This window comes from Mastigoproctus giganteus, chromosome 8, assembly GCF_048544385.1.
Source record: "Mastigoproctus giganteus isolate SK-2022 chromosome 8, ASM4854438v1, whole genome shotgun sequence".
NCBI classification, from domain to species: Eukaryota; Metazoa; Arthropoda; class Arachnida; order Uropygi; family Thelyphonidae; genus Mastigoproctus; species Mastigoproctus giganteus.
In genome coordinates, this window is record NC_143582.1 from 56,880,595 (window position 1) to 56,894,856 (window position 14,262).

At 36.9% G+C, this 14,262-nt stretch overlaps 1 protein-coding gene across 1 annotated transcript in view; it reads left to right on the forward strand.

The window, feature by feature from the left end:
• Positions 1-14,262, forward strand: part of LOC150081544 (solute carrier family 35 member F1-like) — a 220,133-nt gene that overhangs the window by 191,341 nt on the left and 14,530 nt on the right. Inside the window, exon 6 of the mRNA XM_090380242.1 lies at positions 1,748-1,902. Within this exon, the coding sequence (XP_090236368.1) occupies positions 1,748-1,902 (155 nt within the window). The remainder of the gene's footprint in view (positions 1-1,747; positions 1,903-14,262) is intronic.

A 14,262-nucleotide genomic window follows, 5' to 3' on the forward strand; every position in this document is an offset into this window, starting at 1 on the left:
AGGCACCCCGAAAGCACTTAATTTGTCCTTAAATTTTGCTCAGACTACCCACTTCTACAACACATTTGTCCTACAACCATCCTCTTTCCTCATTTTAAATTTATGCTCCTTCATCTCTGTTGTCTGAGAAAGAGGAAGGATGCCATTAGCATTTAGCTTACTCAGTCCATTCATACCCCTAAACACCTCAATCAGATTCCCCCTCCCCACAGGTACCTAGTTTCCAGATGCTGCAATTTGTAAAACTGGAGTTTTTCTTAGTAAGAATACCCTTCTGTTTTCCTCACTAACCTTGTTGCTCTTCTCTGCACCAGTTCCAACAGATCTGCATTCTACCTAAAATGAGGTTTCCAGGCCTGTATGCAGTATTCAAGATGTGGTCTAACGATTGCCTTATTGGGATACTTACCTCCTTATCCCTGCTGGTATCATTCCTGTATATCATTAAAACCCTATGAGCTGCCTTAGCAGCCTATCTTCACTGCTAAGAGAATTTCATGTCTGACTGCACAATTACTCCCAAGTTTTTTGTTCTCTGCTCCCTTGAGTGTGGTACCACACAGTTGATATGTTATTCTGGGATTACCACTACCTATATGCAATACCTTGCATTTGTCAATGCTAAATTTCAGTTGCCACTTCTCGTTGCAGCATCCTGATTACTGTCATTAACCACCCTGCCAACCTTTGTATCATCTGCAAACATAGACATTAAGCCTGATATGCTTTCATTAGTATTAGTAACAAATATTGAAAACACTAATGGGCCCAGGATCAAACCTTGGGAGATTCCAGGCATAACATTAGCGGAGTCCTCCAGGGTTCCCCCACTCATTCATCCCTTTATCCATAGCAGTAGCCTTTGCCCAATGCTACCTGTTCCAGTTTGTATAGTAGTCTTTCATGTGGAACAGTATCAGAAGCTTTTCTGAAATTGAAGTATATGATGTCAAAATTATTTTTGGCCTCTATTTCCTTTGTTACTACATCATAGTATCCAATCAGTTTGGTCAGACAAGGTCACTCCTTAAAACAAATCCATGTTGAAAACTGTCCTGAATTGCTTTTTTTAACCAGTGACTTCATTATATTTTTCTCTGGAACAGAAATCAAGCTTATAGGTCTGTAATTACCCACTTTGCCCTTTGATCCATCTTCCTTTGTGAACTGGGCAGACATTTGCACATTGCCAATCTATAGGGACCACCACTGAATCCAAGGTTGTACTCATAATTATGGCTAAACGTCTGCTTACCTCTTTTGCTGCTTCTTTTCATATAACACTTTTTTTTCCCTTTGTCTTAAAATTTCCATCATCTTTCCTTCATCTTTTTGTGCCAGTTAATGATGTTGTTAATACAGTTGATGATCTGTTTTTTACTATTAGTAGTTATGTGCAGTATTAGAAGTAGTTATGTACATAATGCTACATGCTGTTTGAATATCATTTTAGCCACTAAATACGCAATCACCCTTTGATCCATCCTTCAGTGCTGCCAAATATATGAGATTCTACTGTAAATTATATGTAAATTTTGGTATGGTTCTAAGGAATATTTTTGTTTGTTTTTTTGCTATAAATAAATAGTTGAATTTATAAAATTATAAAAATACAACTTTGTTAAAGTGTAGTGATTTATGAACCTTCTTTTAATATTATACACTTTTTTTTAATTAAGCGTAACCCATTGATGAGTGAAATATTAAAAAATATAAAGCTAAAATTTTAATTATTCTCTTCATTTAGTGACCTTGTTGGTAGGATTTGCAGTCTGCCTCTTCCTGCTGTATGTAATAATGCCTATTGTCATGAAACTCAGCAGTGCTACTGCAGTAAACCTGTCCATTCTTTCAGCAGACTTTTACTCCCTCCTTCTAGGTCTTCAACTTTTTGATTTTAAGGTATGTTTCAAATTATATCATTTATACTCTTAAAGAAACAATTTATCTTTCAGTAAATGCAAAATAAACTTTAAAGGTTAAACTTTAAACTTTATAAATGAGTATTTATGCTATAATTTGCATTTTTGAATGATATTATCCAAACTTCTGATTAAGATGGTATGAATAAATAAATCAACTTTATTACATGCTTATTTGAGGGAGGGGATAAAGTACAAGGTACAATAATACTCACAGCAGCAACATCCCAGGGATTTAATAAAGCAAAACAATAAAAGATTAGTCTGTATTAGAAATTTGGTCAAGATGCTGAGCACCTGGCTGCATGAGGAATAAGTATATGTTTGTGTATGTGTTTATGGCTAAAAAACACGTACACAGCCCTTCAGACAAGTTTGGGCTGTTTACAGATATGTACTTAAATAAAATATAAATGCTCAAGACATAATATATTATGAGTTTAAAATACACTATAAAATATCGGTGTAAATACACCTTAGTGAACTCATAATTAAAAACTACATAAGTAGTGTAAAGGCATTGATTTGATTGTATCTCGTATTGTGACTACCTTCACGAGTTAGCATGCATTGCACTGCCTCGAATAAGTAATGCTTCACTAATATAGAAGACTGTTGTTACTTATTCTCAGTGGGCACTACCACCCAGACGGCATCATTTCAAGGCTTGTTGGCCTAACATCAGTGGGTGGGCAGGTACCCCGGTGTTGCAGTCATGCCAACCCAGTTGTGAAGTTATTTCCACAATATGAGAGATGCCAAAAGTAGTCATAATATGAGATACAATCAAATCGCTGCCTTTGCACTACTTATTTAGTTTTTCATTATGAGTTCACTATGGTGTATTTACACTGATATTTTATATTATAGTAATACAGATTTCTACATATCAAGCAAAGGCACAATTTCAAATACATAACAGAAAAGTTAAAATATACAAAACCAACTAGTATATTGTTAAATATTCTATAAAAAAATTTGAAATATTGATAAGAAAGCACTTTACTGCAGGATTTCTGTGTTCAGTTTCTTAAGAACTTCCCAGTGATAAGTCTCACCTGTTGAAAACTTTCTAAGAAATCTGCATCTACACAAAGCACAATATTAAGCTGTTGATAGGAAATGAACTGAACAAAGTGATGGTGAAGATCTCTGCATTTGTTCAGATATCCCACACACTAGGAAAAGGATTATGCTAGATAGCATCTCAGTGGTTGTGGTCAACTGGATTTCACTAATTGTAGATGGATGTCTGTAAAGATTAAGGGTGTTTGCCAGAACATTTCTGCTGCAAACTGTGGGAGGTTGTTTTTATACACAGCCCAGCATATTAGTATTAGTAGCGGGCAGATTCTGCATTGAAGCAAGTTTATACAACATCAGCCAAACAAATAAATAAAATAAAAAAAGTCATGTGATTTGTTCTTCTCCTGTAATAATTCTTTCTTACCCACCTCCACAACACCAGATGGAAGTTTATTGCAACAATCAGTTAATCTCTGGCTGAAAGTAAATGTTTGCACATCTGTCCTGTGACCATCCTTTTTCAGTTAATATTTTTGTCACCTTATGTGTCATCCAAGAAAGATTAAGGATGCCAACAGCATTTAGTTTATTTAATCCATTTAAAACCTTAAACACTTCAGTAACTACATAACAGAAAATTGTAGTATACATCGAAGTACCTCACAGGTACCTAGTTTCTAGATGCTGCACCTTTCAAAACTCGGGTCTTTCTTGGTAAGGATTTTTGTTTCCCTGACTAATTTTGTTGTTCTTTGCACACATTACAACAGATCTATATCCTTCCCAAAATAAGGCTTCTTCTAAATCCACAGAAGACTTGTATGCAGTACTCGTGATGGAACCTAACCATTTTCTTATATATATAGATGATATATATAGCTTTGACTTTCAAAATAACTGGAGATCAGGCAATTGTAAGCACAAAGAAAACAAGAAAAAAACAGGGTTTTTTTGCAAAAATCAGGTTCTTGTTAGGAAACCAGGAAGTTTTTACAAAGTCTACACTGCAGAAATTCAATTTCGCTGACAAACATACACATTTTATATTACGAGGGGTGATCATTTAATTCGCGGAGTGATGCAAGATTTTATGGTTACCACGCAAACTTTCCATAACTGCCACTAGAGGTGCTCTCCCTGATCGCTACTGAGCAGATTCTGTGTGTGCATCAGTACTTGTCAAGCTAGTGTTGCGTGAAGAGAGTTTTTCAGCCACATGTCACTGATGATCATTTTGAAGCAAGTATCATGTCGGACATACAGATTGAACAGCAATATGTGATTTGTTATTTTGTCAGACGGAGCTTAAATGCATCAGAAACAGTGAAAGAGATGAATGAAGTGTTTGGTATTGAGTGTCTTTATAGGATGGGCCATATTTAAATGGCACAAGCGATTCAGTGAAGGCCGTGAGTCTGTTGCAGATGACCGAAGACCTGGTCAGCCTTCCTCCTCAACAACTCCTGAGCAAATTGCAAAAGCCCAGGAAATCTAAAACAGGTGAATTACACTTTGTGAATTAGCTGTTAGAATGTCCATTTCATGTGGTTGTGCTCACAACATTGTGGACTGCTCGATTCCACACAATTTGACACCAGAACAAAAATAGCAGAGAGTAGACTTGTGCAAAGAAATGCTTGATCGTTTTGAAACACAGGGTCAAAACGTCTTAAATCAAATGTGGCTTGTGATGAAACTTGGATTTTTCACTATGATCCAGAGACAAAACAACAGTCAAGTGAGTGGAAGCATTCTGATTCATCAAGACCTAAGAAATTTTGAGCTTCTTGTTCGGAAATGGTTCTTGTGTTTTATGACATAAAGGGCATTCTCATTACACATTTTGTGGCTTGTCGAACAACTATGAATAAGGAAGCATACTGTGAGGTTCTCAAGGTCAAACACTTTGGCCTGCCATTCATGAGAAACATCAAGAACTTTCTGGTGCGAAGTGGTTTCTCCATCAAGACAATGCCAGGCCCCATACGGCTAATATTGTGCAGCTAGTGATCACTGCCATAGGTGTCGAGGCTCTGCCACATTCCCCTTATTCACCAGACTTAGCACAATGTGATTTCTTCCTATTTCCACATCTGAAGAAATCTCTGAAAGGCAAGAGTTTCACATCTGACAATGATGCTCGCAGAGTCACAGTGGAAGCACTTTGAAGTCTTTCGAAAAATGGTTTTCGAGGCGCATTTAATGCGTAGGTAGTGGGTATGACAGTGGCGAAAGTGTGTAAAGTTCAAGAGAGAGTATTTTGAGGAGAAATCCACAGAAGATTCAGATGAATTAAGATAATTAAGATAAGATCTTGCGCGAATTAAATTATCACTGCTCGTAAAATATACACACTGGATTTTTTTACTATTAGTATGTTTTCAAACATTAATTTATCTAAGATTTTTTTTGTTTGTGAATTTCTATTAAAGATGAACTGGTTATGACTGCTTCCAGAAAGATATTGTTGTAGGCTTTGTCCTCTTGAGAAATGTTGAGTCAAAGTTTTTTTCATAACAATAACCCTGTTATCTAGACTTAGTTGTTAAGGGCATTTCCAAAGCTTCACCAGAAAGAGATCTGAACTCAGTTTTGTTTAACTTGGCCGAATATTTTCTTACACTCAGCGTTGCTGATGAATTGTTAAAATGCCAAACATGACTTGGGATAATTTCTTATACTGCAGGCTTCTTTGTGGTGCACTTGTCAGCTCCCAACCAAAAGACCACTGCACATCAATTCTTTCTTCTTTCATAATAGCATCTAGTAGATTCTCACAATGACAGCAGTGATACTGAAAACGTCTGTTGCTTCCTCATTTCTTTATCTTAAATGGCACTAAGAAGTACTGGAAACTTGTCCACAAATAATTTCAAATTTGAAAATGATACACTGCCAAATTATGAAATTGTGCACTTATGAGAGCATAATTTTTCAGTGGGAACTTGTGCATCCTCATGTTGCATACTGCAACATGAGGATGCACAAGTTGCATACTGCAGTGACGGTTTCCTCGCTGAGCAGATTCTTTTCCTCTTGTTTCTCCATGACCTTGGAAAATGCCTATGACTTAGTCAGAATCATTCTTCTGATTTAGTCTGCTGTGTAATAAGCTTCCACAATGTATGTGAAAGATTTAAAAAATTTTGGTAAAATAAATTTTCATATAACATTTGGCATATCTAGGAGTAATAACCTCAGTATATGGAAATGAGGTGCATTGGACTGAAGAGCTATGTTCAAATGTTGACATGGCATTTAAAAGAAATGAGCATTGCTTTATTAAAACAAGAAGGGAAAAACACGAGCAGACTTTCTACATGATTGAGGATAACATGCCAAGAATTATCAGCTTGCTTGGCCTGTTTATGGTTTTGTTTTCAGGTTTTGTTTCATGAGGAGTTCCTTGATTTGTCTTCTTTCAAAAATTATTTTGGATCATGAACTGGATTTGGATATATCACTGGCATTCACTAGTGATCGCTTGTTGTACTTTTCAATTTGGCAATTGTAAAATGCTTAGATGGCTTTTCTAACCTCTTCCTTAAATAGATGTGTCAAAGTTTGCTACTGTTTTATCAGTCTAGTTACACATTTAATCAAACAGCCAAGTGTGTACACACACACATTCTTCAGATTTTTTTTTTTTTTTTTTTTTTACTTCAGTGGCATGCACCAATTGAAACTATTTACATTTACCTTTCTTTCAAGATAGTAGTAAATGTCTACTAAGGTATTCATCTGCTTTGAAAACCAATTTTCAGCACAAAAATTTATAAGATGACAAGGACAGTTTATTACCACGAAGCACTTAGTATTCCCTTTTAATACCCTTGCTACTCCAGTTTTTAGGCTTACCACAACATGTGCATTTTTTTTTTTTTTTTTTTTTATGTGAATCCCAAACACGAGAGGTATTAGAACCTATAGTACTTAGTACCGTGCTTGGGTTGGAGGTTGAGAAGACGAAAGAAGATATTTGTTGACGTTGGACTTGAACTTCTGTAGACTGTAATTTTCAGGAAATACGTATGAAGGAAGGTTGTTCCAGAAAACGGCAGTTGAATGAATAAATGAGGAAGATGAAAAGTTGGTTCTGTGGGTTTGAAGTTGGACAGTAAATGGATGTTGGCTGGTGGCGTCACGTGTTCGGACTGTTTTGAAAGAGAGAGTGGGAATTATAGAAGCCAATTCAGAAGAACAGTGTCCATGGAAGTATCTGTAGAAGAGGCATGCAGCAGAAACAGTACGTCTATAAGAAAGCGAGTGGAGAGACTCTGTTAGAGATGAATCATTAATTAACCTAACTGCCCTCTTCTGAATGGAATCAAGAAGCCTGAGAGAGGTTTTGGGGGCACCACCCCAGATGTGGGAACAATATTCCATGGCAGGGCGGATTTGCGATTTGTACAGAGTGAGCAGCTGTTTCGAAGAAAAGTAACGCCGAGAGCGAAAGAGAAAACCAAGCTTTTTAGATGCAGAAGAAGCAATATTTGTAATGTGCTTGTGCCAAGAGAGATTAGAAGTCAGGGTAATCCCCAAAAGAGATATATCATTTTGCCTAGAAATCAGAGTGTCACTAAAGATAAGCATAGGAGCAGAAGAATCCTTTTTGCGATATATAAGACAAGACTGAGTTTTAGAAGGGTTTAAATCAACTAAGTTGTCTTTGCCCCACTGGAGAATTACCTGAAGATTGGCATTTAAGGAATTGGTAGCAGATTTTCGAGAAGTTGAAGCTGATTGAGCAGGACACGGTTTCTCAAAATGGAAAGTGGAATGCAATGTGCTATCATCGGCAAAACTATGGATAGGATTTCCAGTCAATGGAAGACGGTCATTAATATACAAGAGGAAAAGAGTGGGGGAAAGAACTGAACCTTGGGGGACACCGGCATTAGTGGAGAATTTAGAAGACAGAGAGCCATCTACCATCACCTCAGTGAGCGATCAGAGAGAAAACTGGATAACCAATTACTCAAAACAGTTGGCAAACCATAAGATGGAAGCTTGTTTAGAAGACCTTTATGCCAAACAAGATCAAAAGCCTTTGAGATGTCAAGAGCAACTACTTGTGTTTCACCGAACCTTTCCATTGAATTAGTCCATAAATGGGTAACATAAGCCAGAATATCACCAGTGGATCGACACTGACGGAATCAATACTGGTGATCATTGATCAGACAGAAGGTTTCAAGGTAGTTTAAGATTTGGCGGTTAATTGATTTCTCCATTACTTTAGAAAGAGTAGAAGTAAATGCAATGGGACGATAATTAGATGGGAGGGATTTGTCACCCTTTTTAGGAACTGGCTGGATATGAGCAAATTTCCAAGCAGAAGGAAAAACACCTTTGGAATAAGAAAGTGAAAAAAGGCGGCAAAGAATAGGAGTAAGTTCAGGAGCACAGGTTTTGAGACCAAGTGGAGAAATACCATCAGGACCTGGAGCTTTCTTAGCATCAAGATTCATCAAAATCCTTCTGATATCCTTTTGACGGAAGACCACAGGAGGCATTGAATGGACCGTGTTGGGAATGGTAGGAGGTGTTTTACCAAGATCATTAATACATGAGCTGGAAGAAAAATGGGATGCTAGAAGGTCAGCTTTATCCTTGGCTGAAGTGACAACAGAACCATCTGGTTTGGACAGAGGTGGGAGCAGAGATGGGCAAAAGTTGCAGCCAATAGCTTTGGCAAGAGACCAGAATGCTCGGCTACCATTAGGGCAAGAAGCAAGTTTTCTACTCTTAGCCTGTTCAAACTCTAGTTTGGACTGATTAATGACTGCTTTACAATTGTTGGGAGCTTTGGTGTAGGCAGAAAATGAAACTGAAGAATTAGAAACAAGCCAATTACGATATGCAACATTCTTCTCATGAACAGCCTTAGTACATTTATTGGAAAACCAAGGTTTAGATAAAGGACGAGATTTTAAAGTGGAGTGTGGGATAAAGGATTCCATTCCTGCAAGAATAATTTCACTGACACAATCTGAGCAAACGTTGACATCAGAAGTTTGGAAACAGTAATCCGACCAAGGAAAAGAAGTCTCGCAGGTCATCCCATTTTGCATTCTTGTAATGCCAAACAACACGAGGTTGGGAATAGCCATGAGATAGAGGTTCCATTGGAGAAGAGACAATCACCAAGTTGTGATCTGAAGTGCCTAAAGGACCTCTCACTTCGACCGTGTACTTAGGATTGTTTGTGAGAAAAAGATCAAGCGTATTGGCTATATGATTAGGATTGTCCGGTATTCTTGTAGGTAAATGAAAAATCTGTGCTAGGTCATTAGTAATTGCAAAAGCCTCAGCATCTCGACCTGCTGGGTCGCTGTGACTAGAAAACGGAAGCCAGCTGCTGTTGTGAACATTAAAATCACCAAGGAAAATTACCTCACTGTTAGGAAAGTTGGACTGGAGAAAGTCAAGTTGCAAAGAGAGGAAGTCAAAGAGCTCCAAGTAATTAGTGGAGTTGGAAGAACGGTAGAGACAACAGATGAATTTGCCACAATGAGGTAGAGAGATTTTAAGCCAGAGAAGATGAAAGAAAGGAGATTCCAAATTGCCAAGTCTCTGACAGGTAATATCTGAACGGACATATGCACTAGTACCACCTTTGAGGTGAAAGGAATCATACAGCGAATAATTTGGGCATCTGAGATGAGCAGTAGTTGAATCAACCGATAACTGAGATTCTGTCAGAAAAAGTACATGGGGTTTGGCAGACTGCAAGTGGAAATGGACATTGTTGAGATTAGAATTGAGACCCCGTATATTTGTGAAATGAATTAGGAAGTCCTTGGGAGGTTTAGATCTTTTCGCAGATAAGCTTGCTCTATTAGTTTGACAATTCATGGTGTATTCAATAGTAAGAAAAAGTGGGTGGGACATGCTGTATGAAGTAATGAAATTTTTGGATAAGGCATACATGTGGTAAGAATATACCCAGATCCTTGACATAACGTGGCCTCGACAATGCTCCCCACATACACACTACTCGGACTCCCTCCAGTCACTATCTGGCAGAGTAGAGGTAGCAAGATTATACACTAGCTGATCTGGAAGCCTCCTAGAGAGTTACCAATAGGTTCGGTCCGTTGTACTAACTAGTGGCTGGCCTGCGAATACCGTTTTAGAGCTGTACCCTCGAAATGTAAGGAATATTCGATCTCACCACAGCATTCATCATAACCTCAAAAGTCATCAATCATACTGCATGATGGAAGAGATAGGGAAGGGTTGACCGGAACTTAGCTCTAGAGACTAAACATGGGTTCCAACACTTCAAGTCTCCAATAAGCAAAATGGTGGTATTGCACCAGTTGATGCGAGTCATCTACCACCTAGTAACATAGAGGGGCGACGTTCCTCCATGTGGTGTGGGCGCCACACCTCGACCCCTGCTTATGTTGGTTCACACTTGGGTGGTCACCCACCATCTACTTGTGCATGGAGGTTATACCCAGGATTACTAACAGTCCCACCATCGTGAAGGTGCAAGCAGAGGATTTGGCTGTCACAGACCGTCCAGACTTCGCCAAAATTGGGTCCACTTGACTTGAGTGTTCCCCGAATATCAGTTCCATCAGCGTTTTAGACTCCCAGGCTTCCATCAGTGTTTTAGACTCCCTTAGCATTACCAATGCTAAGTGCCAGACAGTTTTTAGAAGAAATCCCACTTGCTTTCAGGTTGTTCAAAAGGTGACCAATGTTGTATGCTGTAGAGTTAATCAACTTCTAGTGCTGGCACTGAGCGCAAGCTGCTCTCGATTTTATGGATTTTTTTTTTTTATTATTACAAGTATGAGCATTCTAGCTTCCAACATTTGTGGCAGCTTCTGGTGAATTTTAAAACATAATTTCTGATGAATAAATGTTGCATAGTAGTCTCCGCTTACTGCTCTTCCAAGTGGCAGTAATGCCCTCATAATCATAGGCTGTGATGATCATTTGTTTCACCTTTGATTATTGCTAGTGAACTAACTGTAACTATGGTTCAGATTCAAAGTTACATGTCCATGTATCATCAAAGCCAACAATGCATTTTAAAAACTCTTCACCTTCTTGTTGGTAACATACAAGTAACTGTATTGCAGTTTCTTTATGCTTTGCACGGTGACAGCAAATGCAACAGATTTGTTCATCTGACAGCAAATGTATGACCCACCAGGTGGCAGCCTTTTGTTTTTGTAACACTTCAGTTAAAATTTGATGAACAGATTATTTTGGTATTCCATATTTGTTAGCTATTTCTCCACAGGCCATATATCTGTCTTCCTCCAAAATGGTGGTAATAATGACTACTGATGTGTTGTCTGTAGGTGTTGCTTGTCTTCAACACTGATCTGTCCACGATGAAACCATTGAGACCAAGGTGAAATCTTGCCATGATCTACTATTGGCTCAGCATATACTTCCGGAAACAATTCATAAATTTGTGTTGGCATCTGACTTTGTAAAGTTTCAATTTTGATAAAAGGTCTTTAATCTGAAACTGTAATCTGTCCTGAAGTAATATCCCCATCCATATTTTAAAGCTTCTACACAACTTTCAATTACAGGAACTCTGTTTCAGGCACACTGATATTTAGGTTAAACTTCAAAGTATTATCCTGTCAAATGTTAGTTATGCAGGCATGTGGAACGAGGAACATGTGCACAGTTTGCATTACTTTTTGGATAACCCTCGTACATTACTTCTTGTGGGTGATGTTGAATCTAATATATGGAATGTGTTTATTTAAAAAAAAAAAATCTTGTTATAGCATGCTTTGTCATTGTAAAGGTTTTTGATACCACCCACTGCTATGGCATTCTTAAAAAAGTATATGCAATATGAGTATTCTTAAAAAAAAAAAAGTAAAGGTAGTATCATCAGAAACTCCCTTTGTAGGGAGTTTTTGATGATTATATGAAGTTTTCTTCAGAAAAAAGCAGCTTTCAAGTAATACTGCAATGCCCTTTTTTTTTTTTTTTCTTGAGCAAGAATAAAATACAAGTCTACAATAGATATTAATGAAATGCTTTGGCTTAGGACAGGTAGCGAACCTATGGCATGCATAGAAATATTTTGGGAACTGAATTTGGAGCATAGCAAAAAAAAATTTTAATTTTGAAACAACATCACTCCAGGAATTCATCTTGAGTCGTGACCTGCACACGCCCATTCTCTCTGCTAGGCATGTAGTGATGTCACACCATTCAGTAAATAGCTGTATTCGTGCAGTGGTTTGTTTGAAGTCAGAGTGGTGAGATATACTAACAAAATTGTGTCATTATTCAAGTGTCCCTTTCAAGGGGCACTTGAAAAATTCTGTGGGGGGCATGCAAGGGTAGTTTTTTAAAAGATTTAGCCAATTTTGGCACACACCCTTAAAAAGGTTAGCCACTCCTGGTTTAGAAGGAATATGCTACTTCTTACTTATATGGCCAAAACAGAGTCTTCCTTCTCATCCTACCCGGAAATCCTATCTCTACCTTTTTGATCTTCAGTTGGCAAACATCTATAGAAACAAACCCAGAGAAAAATAAACCCAAAGAAGTCAGGTTATAGGAATCAATATAGCAATAGAATGTATATCATGATAACATCTACTAAAATTCATAACCAGTACAACCTCTAGGACATGCATCTATGTATGTGCAACTTATGTTGGGTGGCTCCTTAATATCTGCCAGGTGTAATTCTGTAGCTTCGTAATGGTAACAGAATTCTGTCTAGTTATACCTGCTATTTTGAGATCACCAAAAGGTTCAAAAGGAGGGCAACTAAAAAAATAAACAAGATAAACATTCTGCCCGGACCATGTAACATACAGGTAATTCGGGATCAGCACATCTAGAGCCACCAAGGTCCCATCACTGAATAGCTTTGTGGTCAGCCACACTCAGGCTTACATATTTTTCCATTTATTTTGCATTCAGAGAGAGAAAGAAAAGAAATAAAAATAAAATTACACATTAAAAGGATTAATACAAAGTAGCAGAATCTGACAAAAGTGAATGGTCTCATCTGATAGTGAAATTTGCAATCATAATTTTCTTGTTTAATACTGTAGTACATATTGTAAATAAGATTATACTATATCGTATTAGTAGAATTACATTAAATGTTCAAGCTTTTACTTGTTTTGTTGCTGATTTTATGAACAATCGATATAATATCCTTCTGATGTAATGACATTTTTCTCATTCCTCTAGAAAGTTGTTATATAGATCTTCGACTGAACAATGAAAACTTTATTTTCATTTAAAATTTTTAATTTAGTTGAGCAAATCATACTTAATAGATCACTGTTTTCAATACATTAGAAAAGCTAAAATTATTTTTTATAATTAAAACAAAAAGGGATGTCACAAAAATGCCACAAGCAATTTTGTTAAATTGAGTGCATGAATTATGGTAGGTTAATGATGCTGTCACCCAAGTTACCTCACTTATTGACAGTGAAGCTTTGTGGCAAAAACCTATAGTGTAGTCCAAGGGTGGGCAATCTTTATTAATGGTGGGCCAAATAAATGTCTTTGAGGTAAATACGGGCAAAAATTTTGTTTAGCTTCCCACGATTTTTAGGATTATTAAAATGGTGTATAATGAAAAAGTTGTCATAAACATTTATTTATGTTATTTATTGTAATATTTATACATATGCGTACATATAATTAACTTTATTAATAAAAAAAATGAAATACAAATTCAAGATAAAATTACAAAAATACAATTATAGTAACAAAATACAAATACATTTCCAGTAACAAAAATTGCAATATTTTATTTTTATAATATTTAATGAGAGATTTTATAATGTTGATTTTTATCAGTGAATCTATATCTGGATTGATATTTGTCATAGCAATGCGCAGAATATTTTCTAAATTTACATCAGAGATTCCATTAATTCAAAAATATATATATAATAAACGGCGGGCCATTTATTATATATATTTTTCCACTATAAGACACATTAACAGGTGTATTTAACTGTTCCACTATAAGACACATTAACAGGTGCAATTTGGCTGCAATTGCCCTTGTGACATTAAATCCCGACATTGACAACAGCAGCCAGAATGGAGTTTTCTGTAGATATTAGTGTAGCACTTGATTTTTCTCCGTGTGTACCAACAACTTGTGGTAATGCTGACAGAATTAAAGAAGAGGTGAAGCTTTTGCTTGCAACTGCAGACCTGCATATCACAAGGCTGATAGAAATGGATATTATGTTAGTCATACAGATTGATGATCAAAACCAAAAGAATGTTCTGTCAGTGGCCTAGTTCTTCAGGAGAAGGCCAGACTTTTGTACACCTT